At 47.8% G+C, this 20,502-nt stretch overlaps 1 protein-coding gene across 4 annotated transcripts in view; it reads left to right on the top strand.

The window, feature by feature from the left end:
* Positions 1–20,502, top strand: part of LOC123783036 (uncharacterized) — a 244,411-nt gene that overhangs the window by 52,027 nt on the left and 171,882 nt on the right. For all 4 annotated transcript variants that reach the window (XR_015724868.1, XR_015724867.1, XR_015724869.1 and 1 more), the window contains one exon: positions 2,784–3,079. Coding sequence is in view for 1 of the 4 variants with exons in the window: in XM_087863133.1 (XP_087719259.1) it covers positions 2,784–3,079 (296 nt within the window). In the remaining 3 variants the exon portion in view is untranslated. The remainder of the gene's footprint in view (positions 1–2,783; positions 3,080–20,502) is intronic.

The following is a 20,502-nucleotide window of genomic DNA, read 5'->3' as shown; positions in this document are numbered from 1 at the left end:
TTAGTTGGGGCACCTGGCTGGCTCAGTCAGTAGAGCATGTGACCCTTGATTTTGGTGTTGTAAGTTTGAGCCCATCTTGGGTGGAGAGATTACTTAAAAATAATAAAAAATAAAATCTTTTTAAAAAGTATTATTAGTTAGGGGCGCCTGGGTGGCACAGCGGTTAAGCGTCTGCCTTCGGCTCGGGGCGTGATCCCGGCGTTCTGGGATCGAGCCCCACATCAGGCTCCTCTGCTATGAGCCTGCTTCTTCCTCTCCCACTCCCCCTGCTTGTGTTCCCTCTCTCGCTGGCTGTCTCTATCTCTGTCGAATAAATAAATAAAATCTTTAAAAAAAAAAGTACTATTAGTTAAAAAAGATTTTATTCGATAGTTTGTGTTGCTTTCAGTAATTGGGCTGCCCAGCTTATCAGTCCACCATCTTGCTAGTGATGAAAGTCCAGATAGAAACATGTTCTGGGCTCCTAATCATGCTCACTACTTTGCTGATCTTATAAAAGACGTCTTTGTGGATGTGTGCAGTTTTCCTTATGGGACTTTCCATTTATATATGTTTATTTAATTTTGTCTTATTTAAAACACTGTTTGGAGGTGATGATGAAATACACAGTGTTTCAATAAGTCAATATATTTTCTGTAAAAATTTAACCCATACTTAATACCTGATCTACAAGTGAACAAAGATATGTGGAATACTCTGAAAATGGTAAAGCACTATGTAAATGTAAGATGTTATTACAGAAATAATTTAAAATCTCTTTATATTTAATCAGGCCGTGAATTACTATGAAGACTAAATTAAAAAGACAATTCATAATAAATGCCTAAGTAGAAGCCCCAGGGGCTTCTGATGAGGACCAGCTGCACACCTGTCTTTTACAGATTTTGAGAAGCTTCTGCATATGAACTTGAACCAGATTTTCTTAGAAAGCAAGCAGAAGCAGTCAGTTAAGCAGTGCATCCCTCGGGAAGTTCATTGCCGAATTTGACTTCTATACAGTCGTAACTCTGGTCTGTTTATAAGGCATTTTATAGTTTGTTTACAGGGCTGGGAGGACACACTTATGCATTATTTGTGGTATTTGCAGGGTATGACATCAGAAACAAAACATGTATTCCTATACTTGAGGTTCTTTTTCTCATTGGCTCCTTCATGGTGGCACCTCTGTATTTATATCTGAGATGGCTGTGAAGTGTGGCATTCCCCACGCATCTAACAAAACCCTGGGAGGGCGAATGGTTTAGAGTAATTAGGAACGTGGGCTTTGATGTTAAGACCTGCTCTGGCTCTGCCACCATGGGCTGTGTGACACTGGAAGAGTTCTTTCCCCTTTCTGAGGCTGATTCTCCTCATCTGTAAAATGGAGATAATTATCCTCATCTCCTAGAGTGTTGGTGGGACTTCAGTGAAACGAGCCATATAGCGCTTAATTCAGTGACTGGCACATGAGATACTCAGTAAAAAGTATCTATAAAACAGCTCACTCTCTTGGGGTGCCTGGGTGGCTCAGTTGGTTAAGCCTTCGGCTCAGGTCGTGACCCTAGAGTCCTGGGATCGAGCCCCAAGTTGGGCTCCCTGCTCAGCGGGAGTCTGTTTCTCCCTCTCCCTCTGCTGCTCCCCCTGCTTACTATCTCTCTCTCTCTCAACTGAATAAATAAAATCTTAAAAAAAACCCCAGCTCACTCTCAATCCTCCGACTATGTTTAGGACAGTGATTCTGAACCTGGACAGAACATTAGACTCACATGGGAAGCTTTGAAAAACCCGGTGGCCTAGGCCCCACCCCAGAACGATCATAGTAGAGTCTCTAGGTTGGGGCAATTCTGATGTGCAACAAGGTTGAGACTCGTTGTGGGGCCTTGTGAGGAGGGCAGGAGTGCCAGTCCTGTGGGAAGATGCTGAAGTTTCTTCAGGAGCACCCTCTGCTGGGCATCCCAGCTTACCCTGCACATGCTGACCTCATGAGGGCATTAACCTGGCTAAGAGAATGTGGAAGCCCAGTGTGTGCAAAGGTCCTGAGGTTGCAGGGGTTAAAGATGACTGGAGGAAGCCGACGAAGGTCATGGAGGATGCAGGGCAGAGAGAGGGCAAGGAGGCCAAGGGTGAGGCAGTAGAGGCATATGTGTGGACAGACCATGGAATTCATGTTAATAAGATCATTCTGGCTTCAGTGGAGGGGGAAGGGAGGGTAATGCCACATCCTCAGTGAGACAGGTGATGGTAGCTTGGTCTCAGGACCAGTGTGGAGAGGAGTAGATTCTAGAGACGTCCAGTTGGACAGGACTTTGGGGGTCTTGGAATGGCAGATATGGACCTTGGTAGAAGCACAGAGGTTTCAGGCTAGGATGGGCCTGTATTCCAAAGAGATGCCCAGTGATGCCCAGTAAGTGTTTGTCATTCCTGCTGAGGCTGGTTTTAGGTGTGACCTTGGGCGTCTTGCTTCACCTTGGGGGCCTCAGTTTCCCCATCCATGAAATGGTGGGATTGGAGCGGTGTTCTCATGAGCTTTGTGCCCACATTCCACACTTCCGGAAGCCTCATGGCTGTTGTCTTCAGGGACCTCAAGCCTAGTAGAGTGGCCACTAACTTGGCTTTCACGTGGCCATGGTACATGCTGCTTTCTAAGAAGGCCACTGAGCCCCATAAGGGTGAGAACTCCCTTCTGCGTTTACCAGTGTTTTCCTGAACAATATCAGGTGCTAAACTGCCACCCCTGCTCTTATGCTCTGAGAAACCCTGCGGTCTCCAGAGCTTCTGAAGCTGTTTCATTCTTCTTGGTTAAGGTGGAGGTGCCCTGCTCACTGCTCCTGCTCCAGTGATGACAGCAAGTCCCCCCAAGAAGCTGAGAACCTCGGACACTGGTTCTGCAGCCCACACTCAGGGACTGGCCCGGAGCAGACAGTTCTCGTGACTGGGGCAAGGAGATGCGTCTCTCTCTCCTGCCTCCTTGTCACTGGGACCCCATGCCATCTTCAGATTGGGCTGGAGGCACACGGTCCTGTCCTTCGCAACTCCCCATCCTGCTGCCCTCCAAACCAGGCCTTGTACCTTTCTTCCTTCCACACGCTTCTCTTCACAGGTAAGCTCTCCCAGGGGATTTTTGCTCCTTGATAGTCAGAGACCTTCATTACCTTTTGTAGGTTCATTTGCATTTAGGCCTTATGTTTAACCTTGGAATGACAGCTGGCTTCCCTTTAAAGGAACTTTGAAACTAAGAGGTCAGTTGGTTGTTTGTGTCCTCCACAAATGCATATACTGAAATCCTAACCCCTAATGTGATGGTATTTAAAGGTGGGGCCTTTAAGAGGTAAATAGGTCGTGAGGGTGAAGCCCCCATGATAGGATTAGTGTCCTTATAAGAAAAGACAGAGAGATATGATCTCCCCCTCTCAACCTTGTAAAGACACAGAGAGAAGGTGGCCGTCTACACGCTAGGAAGAGCCCCCACCAGAACCTGATCTTGAACGTCCAGGCTCCAGATCTGTGAGAAATAAATGTCTGTTATTTAAGCCCCCTGACTGTGGTATTTTTGTCAGGGCAGCCCATGCTAAGACAGGTGGGGTGGGCATTTTGAGCCAGAGGAGGACCTTTCTGTTGCCATTGATCCCAGGTACCCGTAAGCTTACCCTCATCACAGTGAGCACATGCGTGTTAGTCTGCTTGGTCTGACAAGCAAAGTACCACAGACAGTGGCAGGGAGGTGGTGGTACTTCAACAATGGACGTTTACTTTCTCACACATCTGGAGGCCAGAAGTCCAAGATCAAGGTGTTGGCAGGGTAGGTTTCTCCTCTCCTGAGGTCTCTGTCCTTGCCTTGAAGATGGCCGCCTTCTCCCCTGTGTGGTCACGTGGTTGTCCGTCTGCACGTCTGTGTCCTCATCTCCTCTTCTTATAAGGACACCAGTCCTACTGGATTAGGGCAGATCCTCATGACCTCATTTAACTTAATCACATCTTTAAAAGCCCTATTTCCAAATACAGTCACGTTCTGAGGTGCTGGGGGTCAGGACTTCAACCTAAGAAGTTGGGAGGGGGACATGATTCAGCCCCAAACAATTTCCTTAAATGCTTAATGAGGCAGTTGAGGCACAGGGCTGGATGTCTATTAAACTCATAAACAATATTTGTTGGGTCGAAAACATGAACATAAAGGGATGGTGGGTGGTGGTGGTGGTGATGGTGGTGGCAGCGGTGATGGTGGCACTGGCGTTGTATGTATGGTTCCTCCCCTAACTCGTACGCTAGAAATGAGCTGGCTCCCAGCTTGTGAGAGAAACCCCCATCCCCGCCCCAAGATCTGTTTTTTGGAGACACATTGTAAAACATATCTTCATTTGTTTACTTTTTTGAAAATCTCAGCACCAAAATGGGGTAAACCTGAATTGATCAATTTAATCTCTAGTATGCCAATCACAAACACTTCTTGCTGTAATCTTTTCAATGTGCCAGTTGAATAAGAAGTTAGAGGAATAGTATATCAAAGCTGAAACTCAAATTGTCTTCGGAATAGGCCTTCCTTTGTGTTGGTTATTATAAGAAGATCTCTACTGAAAAACCGTATTTGAAAACTCAAGTTAGTCTTCATTTTCTACAATTCATATTAAAATAAGCATTGGGCTTTTCGCATGTTGATTTCTTCCATCTTTCCAAAGGCCTCTTTCCCCTTATATTCGGGTATGGAGAACCTAGTACATACTAGGTTCTGTGACATGGTCTTCCTTTCAGGAAATTCAGTCCCATGGGGAAGACAGGCAAGTAAGCTGGTGATGATGGCTTACTGAGAAGGGCTGGAGTCATGACTAGCCCAGGACACAGTGCGAATGCAAAGGAGGGTCCCTTCTCTCTGACCAGGGAGGTGGGAGGCAGCTTGTTGAAGGGCAGATGGGGGCCAGCAGGCAGTGGGGCAGTGAGAGGAGGTGTGATGTTGGGGGGTGGAGTGGGGAAGGAGTGAAGGAGAGGCAGGGGAGGGGACAGGGCTGCCACCTGTCCTGCCACCTGATGGCAATTTTCCTTCAGGGCCATTCCTTGGTCCTCAGCTGTTTGGCCTGCACTGTGTCTTGTGTCCCATTTTTTTCTGTAAACAGTGTGACCTCGTCCTAGGTTCAAAGGTGGCCTTCGTGTCCAGACCTGGCCACTTAGCATATTCCAACCTCCAAACCCAGTGAGTGGTGAAGGGGTGAGCATGCTGACCCAAAATGGCTCCGTGAGACCCAACCCAAGACTTTTCTTTCCTCTGGCCGGCTCAGTGAGAATGTGAAGTCACCACAGCTGCTTTCCTGCCTGTGAGAAAACCTGCCTAAAAATGACACGAAATAATAAAACTGAGCAGGGCCTAGAAGAGGCAGGCACTTGAGAGCATTGCCTGAGGCCTGGGCCTACCCATGATCACATTCCTTTTCTAGACTTCTTGGTAGTGGGGCAATTCATTCATTTCTTGAGTGTTTTTTGCTTAAGCTACTTGCCACTAAGAGCTCTGACAAGCATGGCTATCTTCCGATGATTACTGGGCCACAGAGCGTTCCATCCAAGCGCTGGAAACGAGCATTTTGTTGGACTAATTTTAGAACATGGGACAGAACTGAAAAACCAGGGGCTTTGGAGTATGACAGGATAGATGGGGTTCAAAACTTGGCCTTGATCTTAACACAATGTGATGCTTGTTTGGCGTATTTTTTCAATACCCCGAGCCTGCAAGTTTTATCATCTGCGCAATACCGTGCTCCAATTAGGCAGAAAACAAATGTCTATTGAGCAAGTGTTTGTTGAATGTATAGGAGCGGTGGAAATATATGCACATTCTCTTCAGGCGGGATTATTTGCGTCTTCTGCCTCTGCATAGAATTGCAGAAAATGACCTCAGGAGAGCATAAGTGGCTTCTCTAAGATGGAACAAATTTCTCAAGAGCCAGGTTGAGGAATCCGAGTGAAGGAGGCATCCTATGGCGTTGGGTGCTATTGACCCGGCTAAGCACGTCTCCCCAGGTGAGCAGGGAGCCTCTCCCAAGGAGTCAGCTCCAGAGTCTCTGATAGGAGTCCCCAGAAGCCTTTTCTGGATTGAAGAACGCTGTCAAGGGTGAAAGTTTGGTGTAGGTTGAAAGAGAAATCCCTTGCTCGTGGTGCCTACTGACTTCCAGAAGCCAGCCCTCCATGGGGAGGGAGTGTGAGGGAAATGAGACAGCAGGAGCTCGGGTTGGTGCCGGTGGTGACAAAAGGCAGCAGGTGGGGCCATGGAGGAGAATGCGTCAGAGGAGAGGACAGGGGGTCTGGGTCAGAGGCTGCTGCAGAGGTAACCTGCACAGGGACCCGGGTGATGGCTGCAAGTCAGTGTTCCGGATTTCCCAGGGGCCACCGTCCCTGGCTGCAGCCTCTGGGCCACCCCCCTCCCGTCCACCGGACTGCGAGCCACCTAGGGGCCCTGTGGTGTTGGCAGTTTAAGGCAGAGGAGTGGAGATTGGGAGATTATGTGTGCAAGAACAATAGGAACAAAGGCTGCTTTCAGGCCAGTGTTTGCATATATGCTTCACAGTCTAAGGGAATTAAAAACAAACACCCTCCGTTGTTTCAGAGCTATGTTGCATGACTCAGGCAGTGATTTACCGACAGGGCTGAAACCTCACTAATGGGTTCCAGCGACTTCAGTGGACCAAGAAAGGAAGACTTGTTCCCAAGGTCCCGGGTCGATGTTGGGGAGGGCTATTATGCCATAAATCACAGTGACCGCGCAGGGGGCGTGGGCTTGCGGGAGGGCTGGAGCCTGGAGGGAAGCTGGCCCCCGAGAAGTCGAGAAGTCGAGGTGCCTAGTGGCTTGTCAGCTGCTTCCAGCCACCCCCGCCCCAGGATGCTAACTCCCCACGGACTGTAAACAGCCAGTTGTTGCTCTTTAGGGCCCTGGGTGGGTGGGTGGGGGTTGCTCCCAGCCTTGCCTGAGACTCACAGCTGGTCTTCCAGGACTCGGCCAAAGCAATGCTCTTTCCATCCCTGGTCTGGGGGGTACCGAGCATGACGAATTTGTTGCTGGTATTCAGCTGACATCTTCCTTTGCTCTCCACTTCCCCTCTAGTGCTAATGCTCCCTGGGGTCTAGTCTCTCTCTCTCTTCCCCCTGTTGCTGTGGCTAGCTCCACCCCGCCCATGCATGCCACCCGTCCAGCTCTGCCACTGTGTTCCCCCTAAGACCGTCACTTGCTTTTCTAGCTCATTAATCATCTTTGTTGCTTTTCTCTGAATTTTCTGAGTTGTGCACTAGTTTCCTGGCCAGGGGCACACAGAGCAGCTGCTACTTTCTCAGGCAGAGGACAGAAGAGGGGTCTTCTGTCTGGTCACAGACTAGTCCCTCTCCTCCAGAGCCGTCCTGGGTGTCTGCACCTGGGGCTGCACAGACATGCTTCCGGGGACTCTCTGGGAACCCTGTCTGTTAGAGACTCTTCCCAAGCAAAGCCTTTACATGTTTTCAGGATGAAAAGAGCTTCATGATGAGAAGGAGGTCTCTCACCTTCTAAAGCAGGCCCACAATAGGGATGTAGGAAACGCTGTTGGGAGGAGGCTCATTCTGCAGGGAAATGCAGTGGGTGTGCTGACTGCCTCCAAGTCAGCGCCCCAGGGCTTGACCAATGAGGACTGGGGACTTGGGGGATGGAGAGAGCATAGGGCTTCCTTCACTTCCCAAATGAACACACTGGTTGGCGTTACTTATCCTTGCAGCAGGGCAATGATCTAACAAAATAATCACGACGTTTGAGTCAGAGGATGGCGTTGGCACTCACCACCTGTGAGATCTTAGTAAATTCTTTGGGCCTTAACAACTCATCGGTGAAGATGGAATAAAGATGGTGGTGACCATGATGGTGATGATGATGGTGATGGCGATGATGAAGAGAAACCCGGTGGAAGGGTGGTGTCCACTCCCATGTGTCCCCAGCTTGGTGTGGTCTCAGGTGCTCCCATCTGGCCCCAAAGAACAGGAGTGGGAGCTCTTTCTCCCATCCTCGTGGGGGCTCCAGGGTCTGGCTGGGGCTCATAAGCATCTGAGATGTTGTGGGCTGGCTGAGCAACTTGGCACGGAGCTGGGGGCACCAGGAGCTCTGGCAGGCTATGGATCCCACCCAGAGGAAGGCGGCATGATCTAACATACCAGCCGGTGGGGTTCCTACTGGGGCGAGCTGCGCTGCCTTTCCTTCTCAGTGCCAGGCATGTCTCCTCTGGTCCCCCCCCCCCCACTAGGACACTCCCTCACAGTGCCCTTGTCCCCTGGCACTGCCTTCAGAACTTCTGGGACCCCCATCCGACCAGAGATGGAGACTGATCCCTTTTCTCCAATCCTAGCTCCCTCCCTCTTCTAATGCCCTCCACAAAAGCCCTGCTGTGTGGTCCCTCCTGCCCACCAAAGTGGCACCTATTCCCTTAGGGACACAGAAACTTGTTTATTTTCTTGGAGGCTGGGGAGGCCCTGGTCCTCAGCAAGGCCAGGGAGGGAGAGTGTAGTCAATCCTTCCAAATGCCTCCCCTTCTGCGAGGAGAGTCGGAGGGCTTCTGGCTCAGGGCGTGTAGGGCATCAGACTAAATTGTGCCACAAGGTTTTTTGTGAGAACCAATTGCGATAATATACATAAAAATGCATCTTAAGTACATTAAGTAAAAAAATGTGATGCAAATATGGGTTGCTATTATTTCTTCACCATGAAAACACTTGAAAGTAGCCCAGAGCCCTTGTCCCTGCAGCCAGAGTCATCCTGGCCTCTGTCGGGCCTTTGCAGGGCTGGTCACAGGAGAAGGATTGAGATCTACCTTTGAGGGGTGGCTGGGTAGTCTGGGGAAACATGTATAATGTAGGCCACTGCGGGCCACCTGTTGGACTTCTGTCTTTTGTGTGGGCACGGGAGGCATGCCATCCGTCTAAGCACACCTGTAACTATCGGTCCCGAATAACCCGAAGTTGTTGAAACCCCGTTTTCTTGCTTGGTGTAATTGCGTTGCCTCACATCGGGGAGCCTTCTTCTAATACTTAGAAACCTTTGCTCTTTAGAGGTGGAGACATTTTTTTATGGCATTATTCACAGTGGGATTTGATTTATGGGATAGAAAAGACTCGTGCATCTATTAACATGTGTCTCCAAATCGCCTCTGTTTCCTCGTCTCTGAGATTTTTAAAGGCTCGTCAGCAGTGTCTGACTCTGCTGTCCCAACCAGTCATTTCAGAGCTAGGCTCCCCAGGCTTCTCCCAGGCATGCCCTTTCTCTCAGGTCGCTCACCTCTCCCTGGGCATTGTGGGCTCAGCGTCTAGACTGGGGATTCATGGTGGCTTTTCACCACCACATACTCCACGGTCCCCTCACCACCTCTGCCTATGCTCATTCTCACAGCCATTCCTTGAATAAATACGCTCGGTCAGACTCTTTATCCCCTCAATGTCCAAGGAAACTGATTCATCACACTGAGGTTTGTCTGGGAACTGCTTCCAGACAGCCCAAGCCATGTCCTGGCCCGTGTGTGGGGTCTGAGTTTGGGTCTGGTCCTTCTCTTCTTTGTTCTGCTTTATTTGATCTCCCTCTGGGATGTGGTCCCTGCCTCTTTCTGTGCCATTATTTCTCACAAGTCCGTGGCCCACCTTAGGTTTCCCCGGAGAGACATTCTTGCTGGCCAGGGCCGTGTGAAGCTCCTCGACTCTGGTCCTAGGTGCTCAGGCCCATGTAACCCTTGAGTCGAGCGTGCTCAGGCCAAACGGTAAATCTGTGGGTGTAAATATGAATAAACCAGAGGCAGCTGGATTTCCAGTCTCTTGGTTTCCTGTCTCAACTTAGTGTTATTCAACAATCTTCATGGCATTTTTAGGGCCTTTGATGGTGGAAGGAGGAGCATTTCTTTCCATTTAGGAAAATAACTTCTCAGTTTGGTCTGGAATTAATTTTCCTTGTCCAATTATTCTCAATCAAATGGCATTGTGAAGAAGCCATGGTGAACTTGTTCAGTAACTCTTCTGTTGTGTTTCTGTGGTTGTTGCAATGTTCAGAAAAAATATTTTATCCCTTCAAGGAGTCCTGACAAGAAGTTACAGAGGATTAACAGGGACCAGGTTGTAAACTGGAGATGGACCATCCATCACGGAGGAGGGGCTGTTGACAGCTTTAGCAGCCCTGCTGTAAAGAGGTAGACACCATGTTCTCCATTTTGTGGAGTCAGGATCCTATATCAAGTGAGACTTCTTGATATATAGTGGAGCAGCTGAGAATTCAGATAGGTAGGGGTAGGGGGCTGATAGAGCAAGACATTCACAGGTCAACAAAAGAACATTAAGGAGACAATCCTTTCGATAGGCATCTGGCTTGGGGAGAATAACTCAACACTGAGACTCTATCTCAGGCCATGTGGCAGGACCTAGCCTTAACATTTTTAAAAATTCCTTTCCCATCAAGAGACAGAGTCTACATCCTTCCTGTTGGCAGACTTCAGACCACTTTGACCAGTAAAGTGGGGGGGAAGTGATACTATGCAACTTCTGCAGTGGGGTCACAAAAAGAGCTGCCTTGTTTGCTGAGACAATGCTCTTAGAGCTCTGTAACCAGCTAAGAAGTCTGACTATCTTGTGGTTGCCGTGCTGCAAGGAAGCCAAGCCACATGGAGAGGCCACATGTAGACCCTCTGGTCTGCAATCCTAGTCTTTTAGTTAGCTGAGCCAGATGCCAGATGCATGAGTGAACAAGCCTTGAGATGATTCTAAACCCGAGCTGTCAAACCACCCCCAGACTTAGAGTCTTCCCTGTTGAGTCTCCAGACTTTGTGGAGCAGAGACTGGCCATCCTCTCTGTGCCCTGTCCAAATTCCCAACCCACACAATCCATGTACATAATAAGATGGTGGTGTTAAGCCACTAAGTTTGTGATTTGTGAATGCAGCAATTGCTGCATTAGAAACTGGAACAGGAGACCTGTAAAATGGTGGAAAAATAAAGCAGGTTAAGGTGTTAGAGAGTGATACAGGTGTAGGTGGGGGCAGACATTTGGGATGGGGTGTCAGAAGACTTCTCTGAGAAGCTGACATTTCAGCAGGGATTTGAATGATGTGAGCATGCAGGCTCACCTCTGGGGGAAACAGACCCTGGTTATAGAGAGCAGCAAGTGCAAAGGCCCTGAGACGGAATGAGATCATTCCAGGGATAGCAAGGTGACTATGTTGCTAGAGCTCAGAGAGTGAGGTGGGGAGGGATAGGAAATGAGAGGGAGCCATGCAAAGGGCTTTGCTGACCTTGATAAAGGATTTGAGTTTTATTGTAAACCAGCAAGAGGTTTTGAACAGAGTGATATTCTCTGAACTCACTCCCTCACTGACTTTATCCAGTCTCATGACTTCAAATAGCTTCTATATGCTTATCAGTTCTAAATAGATATATTTCTCACCCAGACCTCAGCTCCGAATTCCAGATTCTTTATATGGCTGCCTACTCAACTCTTCACATGGATCATTAATAGGTATTTAAAATGTAATATGTATAAACTATTAGCCTATCCCCTGTCCCAAACCTCCTCCTCCCATAGTCTACTCAATATTGTCAAATGGCAACTCTGTCCTAGTTGCTCAGATCACCTTTGACCCCTTTCTTTTTTCATATCCCTGTCAGATCAGTAAATTCTACTGGTTCTGTTTCTCATTGGTTCCCTCTGCTTTCATCCTCACCTTCTTTCCTGTATTCTCCTGGCACAAAGTGTGTCTGATGACAATCTGATTTTCTTTTCCTTCCCAGTATCTTGCTTGGTCTTTTTGCCTAGATGTCCAAGGGATTTTATATTTTCCTTTAAAGTCTAGAAATTTAACAGAATATATTTTGGTATTTTGGTATTACTTGTTTCAGGGTTGATTTTGACTTTATATATATAGTTTCAAATTTTAAATTAATTTCAAAAAAGCTTTCTTGAATTGTAGTTTTTAGGTTTGGTTCTGTTCCTTGCTTCAGTTTTCTGGGTTTTTTTGGGTGGCTTTTTCTTTCTTTTTTTTTTTTTTTTTTTTTGGTAAGGGACTCCTTTTATACAAATGTTGGATCTTCTTTGCCTATCTTCTATTTTTGTTACTTTCTCTCAAACCCCTTTTCATTCTTTCTTCATTTCCTTTGATTTAATTTTTCTCTTTTAAGGTATTATCTGCTGGATTTATGCACTCTTACTACTATTGTGATCTGTTTTTGACAACACGCTACACCAAATGTCTGGATTTTCCACATCAAATTAAGTAATCTGGTATATCTGCTCATAGGATCGAGGGAAATACTTAACAGCCAGATGAAGAAGTAGATCGAGCAAGGTCTGGAAGGGTCTCAACCACAGGAACTTCTGTCTTTGAGGAGTTTGGGGTGCACCACCCTCCTGGAACATGGATGTGTTTGTTCACCAACCTGGAAGCTCTTTGAACCCCTTCTTTTAGGTTTTTATGGCAATTCCATTACATAGGCACAATTGATTAAATCATTGGCCATTGGTGATGAGATCCCCAGTCCCTCTCCTCTTCCCAGAAGTCCGACAGTGGGGCTGAAATTTCCAACCCTCTAATCACATGGTTGGCATCCAGCTGGTTTCTCTGGCAACCAGCCCTCACCCTGAAGCTGTCCAGGGGCCCACCAAGAGTGACCTCCTTAGCATAAACTTAGGTATGTTTGTAAGAGGCTTATTATGAATAATAAAAGATGCTCCTCTCACCCTGTTGCTCAGGAAATTATAAAGATTTTAGGAACTCTGTGCCAGAAACTGGGGATGAGGACCAAATATATGGTTCTTATTATATCACAATATCACAACTCTTAATCCTTTTTTAAAAAAGATTTTATTTATTTGAGATAGAGCAGGAGTGAGAGGGAAAGAGAGAGAGAGAGAGCGCACGAGTGGGGGGTGGAGGGGTGGGGAGAGGGGCAGAGGGAGAAGGAGAAGAAGGCTCTCCACTGAGTAGGGAGCCCAATGTGGGGCTTGATCCCAGCATTGGGATCTCCATGACCCTGGGATTTGATGTGGAAAATCCAAAGGCAGATGCTTAACTGACTGAGCCACCCAGGCGCCTGCACAATATCACAACTCTTGTCTTCTTTTTAATGTCATCTAATTTCTCTGATATGATTTTAAAAATTTCTAATATTTTCCTGAATTCTGTCATTTTACTACTGAGTTTTTCTAGCTCTGATTTATGTTGTTCCTTTAGCTTTTTGGGGAAATATATTATAGATTTCATTTGTTTTGTGGGCATGTCTTTTGGGTATGTTTTATGGTCTGTAGGGATGTAATCCTACAACGTTTATATTTTTTCCTGAATAACTTTGTATGTTACTTTTTTTGTGTTGAAAACTTTTTTTTTTAGATTTTATTTATTTATTTGACAGAGAGAGACAGCCAGCGAGAGAGGGAACACAAACAGGGGGAGTGGGAGAGGAAGAAGCAGGCTTCTACTGGAGAAGCCTGATGTGGGTCTTGATCCCAGAACGCTGGGATCACTCCCTGAGCCAAAGGCAGACGCTTAATGACTGCACCACCCAGGTGCCCCTTGTGTTGAAAACTTTTATATGAAATTAGTTTTTCTGAATTTGCAGAAGACGTAGCTCTGCTTGGCTTCTCTAACTTCATTGCTCTACGATTTCTCCTTCTGTTGTTTTCATGTAGTGTTCGAGAATGTGGTGGCTCAGGTGCCTGGGAGGCTCAGTCAGTTAAACATCTGACTCTTGATTTCAGCTCAGATCATGATCTCAGGGTTGTGAGATTGAGCCCTGCGTCGGGATCTATGCTCAGCGGGGAGTCTGCTGGAGATTCTCTCTCCTCCTCTCTCTCCCCCTGCTCCTCCCCTCTTCTCAAATAGATAAATAAATCTTAAAAAAAAAATGTGGTGGCTTACTTTCTGACATCTCTAGGCTTTGTTCCCCAAACTCTTTTTAGATGGCCCTTTCATTTGTTTTCTTCCTTTGGCTCAGACAGCTCCGCCCCTTCAAGACCTCTACTGCAAACCCCTTGAACTCACGCATGACTTGACTGGGCAAAACCCTCCCAGTGTCATCTGCCATTCTCCAATTGTCTCTGTCAACTTTCCATTGAGTACCTGTTGGGTATTCTGAGATTTTCAGGTTGGTCCGATCCCTGATTCTCTGCTTCTCCTTATACAGATGTTAATATCATCTGTAGAGACAAGGTTTGTCTCTACCCACTTATATTCTGGGGGTCCTGGGGATACTTTGCTAGTTACTTTTGTGGTACATATGATCCATGAATTTTGGTTTTGCTGTTCTGTACTACTGTCACTAGCTATTTTTCATGATGGCATTTGGGAAGATTCAAAAATTATGATATCATCCCCAGAATCTTCTTCAGTTCGTATTCAATGCATTAACCAGAATGGTGCTATTAAAATGTGTATCAGATCATATCACCACTTCGATAAAAATGCTTTAGTGGCTGTCCATGTCATTAGAGCAAAAGCCTAAATCCTTACATTGACTTCTAAGGTGCTATGTAATCTGACTTTCTCCACCTCTCTTCCCTGTTACCTCTCTGAACTCCTCTCACACTACTCTCAACCTTGCTTATTATATTGAGGCACACTGTCCTCCTTATTGTTTCTGAGGTATGCCAGGAATGGCTCTGCTTTAGGGTCTTTACACTTGCTATTCCCATTGGTTTTTATTTACATGTCACTGTCTCATTGAACCTGCCCTGGCCACCCTATCTAAAATTGTAACGCTTACTAACATTACATATTCCCCCCAACCCCTACCTTTCCTGTTTCATTTTTTAATTAGCATTTATCACCACATATTTTATTAATTTCCTTATCAAATTTTTAAAGATTGTCTTTATTTATTTATTTACTTATTTATTTAGAGAGTACGAGTGGGGGAGGGGCAGTGGGGGAGGGAGAGAGCACATCTCAAGCAGACTCGGCGCTGAGTCCAGAGCGATGTGGGGGTCGATCCATGACCCTGAGATCATGACTTGAGCCGAAATCAAAGTTGGATGCTTAAGCAACTGAGCCACCCAGGTGCCCTGTATTAATTTACTTATCAATTTTTAAAATGTCAACTAGAACATAAATTCCATGGAGGAGGAGATTTCTGGTCAAAACTAAATTTTTGTCGAATCAGTGAATACATTTCAAAATTCCCTCTGTGGAGAACAGCAATGTATAGGGTGAGAGAATTCGAAGGAAGAGACCAATTAGAAAGACTCCTGCCATTATTCAGGCAAGAGCTGGTGGTGGAAGTTGGGGTAAACAGTTGAATTTGTGGTCTACTTTAGAGGCAGAAAAGGCAGACTTGCTAATTATCAACGTAGGTTGGTAGATGCTACTTAATTGTTTGATTGATGAACTCCTGTAACATGTGGGCATGAAAATGGCTTTATGACAGGCTGATCACAGCTCCTGGTCCCCATAAATTCTCAGTATTTCATTGAATAATCTGCCAAGTATAGCTAGGGAAAATTCAAGAGTACTCAAGGCAGAGAGGGTATTTTGGAGGTGGGGAGAGGAAGGGTGTTTCAGTGAGAATTTGCTGCATAATAAATCAGCCTAGAGCTTAGTGACTTAACACAGCACAGATTTATTATTTTTCATGATTTTATGGGTTGCCTAGGCAGTCTCTCTGCTGATTTTGCCTGGGCTTACTCATATGGCTTCAGCTAGCCAGAGGCTCAGCTCGGCTGGATGTTCATCTCAGATGGCCTCTGTCGCATGTGGCAGCTGTTGCTGGTGGTCAAGTTGGGGGGCCTCACTTCTCCTGCACAAGTCCTCTACCCTTCTAGTAGGCTGTACCAGCTTCTTTACATGGTGGTCCATGGGGAGCATTTCAAGGGGGCAAAAGTGAGAGCTGCCAGGGCTAGCCTTGGAAGTCATACAGTGTTACTTCTGCTAAATTCTATTGGTCAGCATAAGTCACAGGCTAGCCCAGATTCAGGGATAAGGGAAACGGACTGTTAACTCTTGATAGGAGCAGCAGGTGAGTCACTGCCAAAGGGCACACTTCCCGAGGTAGGGAGAATTCGTGGCCACATTTTGCAATCTTCCACAGAAAGCAGCCGGCATTTATGGAGTGTTAACTATGTTCCCGGCACCGTGCAGGTACAACACATATGTGGTTCTGGGTAATCCTCACAGCGATTGGGGGGCGGGGAGGCCAGCAAAGAAGTGGAGACAACAGATGGCTTCTCCCCAGGACTCAGAACCAGTAAGGGGAAGGCTGGCATTCAAGTCCACATTTGTCTGACTTTGAAAGCCTGTTTTTGTTTTTTTTCTCTTCTTCTTTAACCCTGGTACTGGTCATGCATCTGTGGTGTATAGAGGAGGGATTCGGTTGACTCTGCCAAGCGCTTTTTTTTTTTTTCCTTTTCTTTCTTCTGCCTTCTTTCTCTTGTTCGCAGATTTTATGAGTTCTTCACCTTGTTTGGGGATTTTTTTTTTTTTTTTGGTCACACACTTAACAGTTAACATTTACTGTGTAGTTACTACAGTTTTGCTCATGGTAGACTCTGTTGTCTAGACACAGTGTTCACAGTTGACCAGGCTGCTCTGGGTTGCTGTCCTATTGGACTGACCTTCCCGTCCCTGGTGTTGTCGGGATTTCTTTGCCGCAGATTTCTGCCCTGTTGGAGGCAGCTCCAAGCAGGCAACGGGGGGCTGGGAGCCCTGCTGCGTTCCCCAAGATGGCCTGAAGAGTCTGTTATCTGCGGAATGTGGCCACCAGTTAGTATTCCCATAGCCTGGGCTGCAATTGGGCATCAGGGCAGTCTCCCTTCTGGCTGGGGAGATGGGATATACTCGTGCATGGATTTACCCTCTGACCTCTGTGTCCTGCTTCTCGAAGAGGAGAGATGAGCACTAGTGTCTCCTTTCAGGGTAGGCGATGAGGAGCATTTAACCACTCCCTGCTCTGCCAGCTACCCTTGGTCTAGTTGGCTGTTTCCACCCCAGGCAAGAGTTGCTGACTGGTGAAAGCACATTCAGACAGCAGACCACTTACCTTGGGATGGCCTGTGATAGTATTCAAAACACTTTCACATGCACGTCCCCACGAGAACCTCGCAACATTCCTGTGAGGGATGCAGGGCAGGTGATAATGTTCCCACTTCGGAGGGGAGGGCAGTGAGGCTGTTGCCCGACTCTCCGTCAGACCCGGGACTCAAGCCCAGGTCTGTCCACCCTAAGTCCTGCTTCTCTGTGCTCAGGCCGAGCTGCCTCTTGAAGACCAGGTAAAGGGTGTGGGCATTAGGGCGGAGTCTGGGAGCATGGGAGGAACGGATGGCCTGGAACTCTCCAGTAGCTACAAGTCATGACCTCGAAGCCAGAGCTCTGATGTAGCCACAAGCTTTGTTCAGTGATGGCTGCCGTCGTTCTGTGGGTGGGACCGCAGTGCCGGCTGGCTGGGGAATCCCACTGGTGACAACACAGCATCCTTTTGCGCTGACGCGGCAGCAGATGCCCCAGGCCGACTCCAAGTCTGACAGCATCTCTGCGAAGCGTGTGAAGGGACAGCAGACGTCAGAGCCCTCCTGTAAATCACCTTCACAAAGGCTCTTTGTGGTTGATTCACTGATGACTCATTTATAATCTGGTTTCAACATTGTGAGTCAAAATGTGCCACTTTCATTAAAAATAACATTCACTGGGGTCTAACGGCTTTCTTTTTTCTGTTTTTTACTGTACTGTGTGGTTTCTGGATGGGAAGCTGTCAGATAGCAGGCGAGGTGTTCCGAGGCACTTGGACAGAATAATTATGCATGCCTTCACAGGCTCCCACTGATAGAGGAATGACTGAGCAAAGAGGACCGAATACCTACTGTGCGTTCCTGCTGCCTTCGGCACCGCGAGTGTGTGCGTAGTCAGCGGGAGCCAGCGCGAGCGTGCGTGGAGGGTGCGTGCTGAGCGCACGAGGGGCAGGTGCAAGACGAGGTGTCTGCCCTGCTGGAGATTCTAGTCCACACACAAATCCAGAAAGTATCAGGATCGCTTGGGACGCTTTCATGCGGATTCCTGGGCACCTCCCCCCGCCCCCCCAGCTCCGTAGGCGGGGCCTTGATAAACCCCTCAGGAGATTTCAGGCACAGTAAAGTTGAGAGCCTCAACTTTCGGTGAGACTGATGGGAAGTCCCTGCAGGCAAACCCTCTCTGTGAGGGGAGGCAGGTGGGCTGCCAGACAGAGGGGCTGAAGGAGGAGGAGGAGGAAGAAGAAAAGGCAGGGGGTGGGGTGAGGGTTCCGCAGCACTGAGGGTGAAGTGGGCCCCCAGGATCCCCGTGGGGACTACACTAAAACTCCCTGCTCTATTTGAGGCACCCACAGCCTTTCTGGTTTGGGGACCAAAACTTGGGCATCCCCTACTGCCCTAGTGGGGAAAAAAAAAAAAAACATACAAAAACGGTTTAGTGGGTATTCTGCAGGGTGAAAAGCCCTTGCTCTGCTTATAACTTTATACTTTGTGTCCTTCAGCAATGTTGGAAACTTTAGTGGGAAAGCCACTGGCAAGATCCGGTTGAGTCTGACCTGGCATCGAAGGTTTGTGCTGTTCTTGGGAAGCCACCATTTCATTTCAGCCATTTGTAGCTTTTTTTTTGCCATTTTCTGCTGTTGTCGTTCTAAAGTTTCGTTTAGTGAAGACTTTTCCCTCCAAGACCAGGGTCAAATGTGATCTGACTTTCCATCACTTCCTCCTCAGATGGGGCTTCTCTCCACCGGCTTCTGGGGCCCAAGCTCTCTTGATGGAGCTATGGCGTGAGGTCTGGGAGTGAGGCTCAGAGTGGGAAGGTGGAGGGTTCATCCCAGATGGCCTTGCCATCATGACAGTGGGCGTTGCCGTTCAGCAACCATGACCTGGCCCGCTGGGACTGCCTGACTCTCCCACTGCTTCCAGCTTCAGCTGGCACAAATGCCCAGCACCTTGCTGGGGGCATCGCCATGGTCCTCACGTTTTTGTTGCAACTCCTCTCATTCCCATCTGCCCAGCCTGTGCCTGATCCTCTCTCTATGGCTTCCCATGCCTGCAGCCTGAACTCACTCCTCTGCCATGGTTCAACCCAATTCTAGAGCCTTACATCTGCTTCCATACCTACAGACTCCCCAGGATGCTTCCCTGGCACCAGCCTACATGGCTGCCATTCCTGCTGGTTTCCCCTTCACCCCAGAAGGTAATTGGGCAGTTGGCATGAAACTCTGGTGCTTTAGGAGGGGATTTTATAAATTATCTGCCACTTTCTGGTCCTCATGCACCTCTCCTCATCAGTCGGCTGCCTCTTGAGGCAAATGGTCACAGGGAAGGAGAGGGTCTTGATCCTTGGGCTCCGTATCTTAGTCCTTAACTGGAGCATCATCTGGCCCATTACCTGTCACATGCCCATTTTCAGTAAGAAATTAACTTCAGCTCATTTAATTCTTGGGGTCTTTGTTGTTGGCTTTGGAGTTGGTTTGGGGACAGGGCTTCATTAAGAAAAAAGAGGCAACATAGAGTATTGGTTAAGAGTGCAAAATCTGGAGTTTAGGTTCCAGTCCAGACTCTGACTGTCTCGGCATGGTTGCCTGTTTTTTGGGCAAATGACTTAACCTCTCTTGCTTTGGTTTTCTCATCCATAAAATGGGCATGACAATAGTAGTACCCATTGGAGATTTTTATGGGGATTGCATTCATTACTATTTGCAAAGCATGGAGAACAGTGCTGAGTACATTGTCAATGCTATGTGGATTTGTTCGATTTCTTTCCTTCACTTTTACAGAGCAGCAGACAGATCCAGGGAGGATGAGCAAGGAAGTGGCAGAGCCAGCTCTATACAGGGGTCTCTCGTCGCTCTTCTTTGTGGCCTCGGATGCCAGCGACAGACAGCATGACTAGGGCTCTCCCCCAGCCATTTGCAGCAAAGACCTTTGTGTGGAATTCAAGATTTAGACAATCTGCTCAGTGGCCCAGTTTTGGTCAGTGTCCACAAATGTGTCCAAAACTCCTCTCGACCCTCCCCCCACTGCTAATTGCCCTTCTCTCAGCATTCCTGAGTTTCTGTGCATTGGTCAGCCGGAAACCGGGGATGGGGTGGGGTGGGGTGGGGATGGTCAGGCTCAGCTCTTGCCTCACCCCTGCCCCAGGCGCCACCGGCTGTTCCTCTTAGGAGCTCCAGAATCGAGCCGCCATTATGTCTCTTCTGGACAGCTGCAGTAGGTTCCTAGCTGGATGTAGTGGTCTGCACGGTGGCCCCCAAATATCAGGCCCCAATTCCTGGAACCTGAGATGGCACCTTATATGGGGAAGTTTTTGCAGATATGATTGAGAATTTTTTTTTTAATTTTAAATTGTGGTAAAATACACAACATGAAAGTTACCATCTTAATCATGTTTAAGTGTCGAGGGGCATTACGCACGTTCACACTGTTGTGCAAGCATCGCCACGTTCCATCTCCAGAGTTCTTTTTATCTTGCAAAACTGAAACTTGGTGTGCATTCATTTCTACCTTTTCCCCTGATCCCCACTCCAGCCCTTGGTGGCCCCCATCCTACCTTCTGTTTCGACTCCTCT

Source organism: Ursus americanus, chromosome 6, assembly GCF_024610735.1.
Source record: "Ursus americanus isolate L20-20 chromosome 6, mUrsAme1.1.p, whole genome shotgun sequence".
NCBI classification, from domain to species: Eukaryota; Metazoa; Chordata; class Mammalia; order Carnivora; family Ursidae; genus Ursus; species Ursus americanus.
The sequence above is the reverse complement of the archived record's forward strand: the minus strand, read 5'-3'. Positions and strand labels throughout refer to the sequence as shown.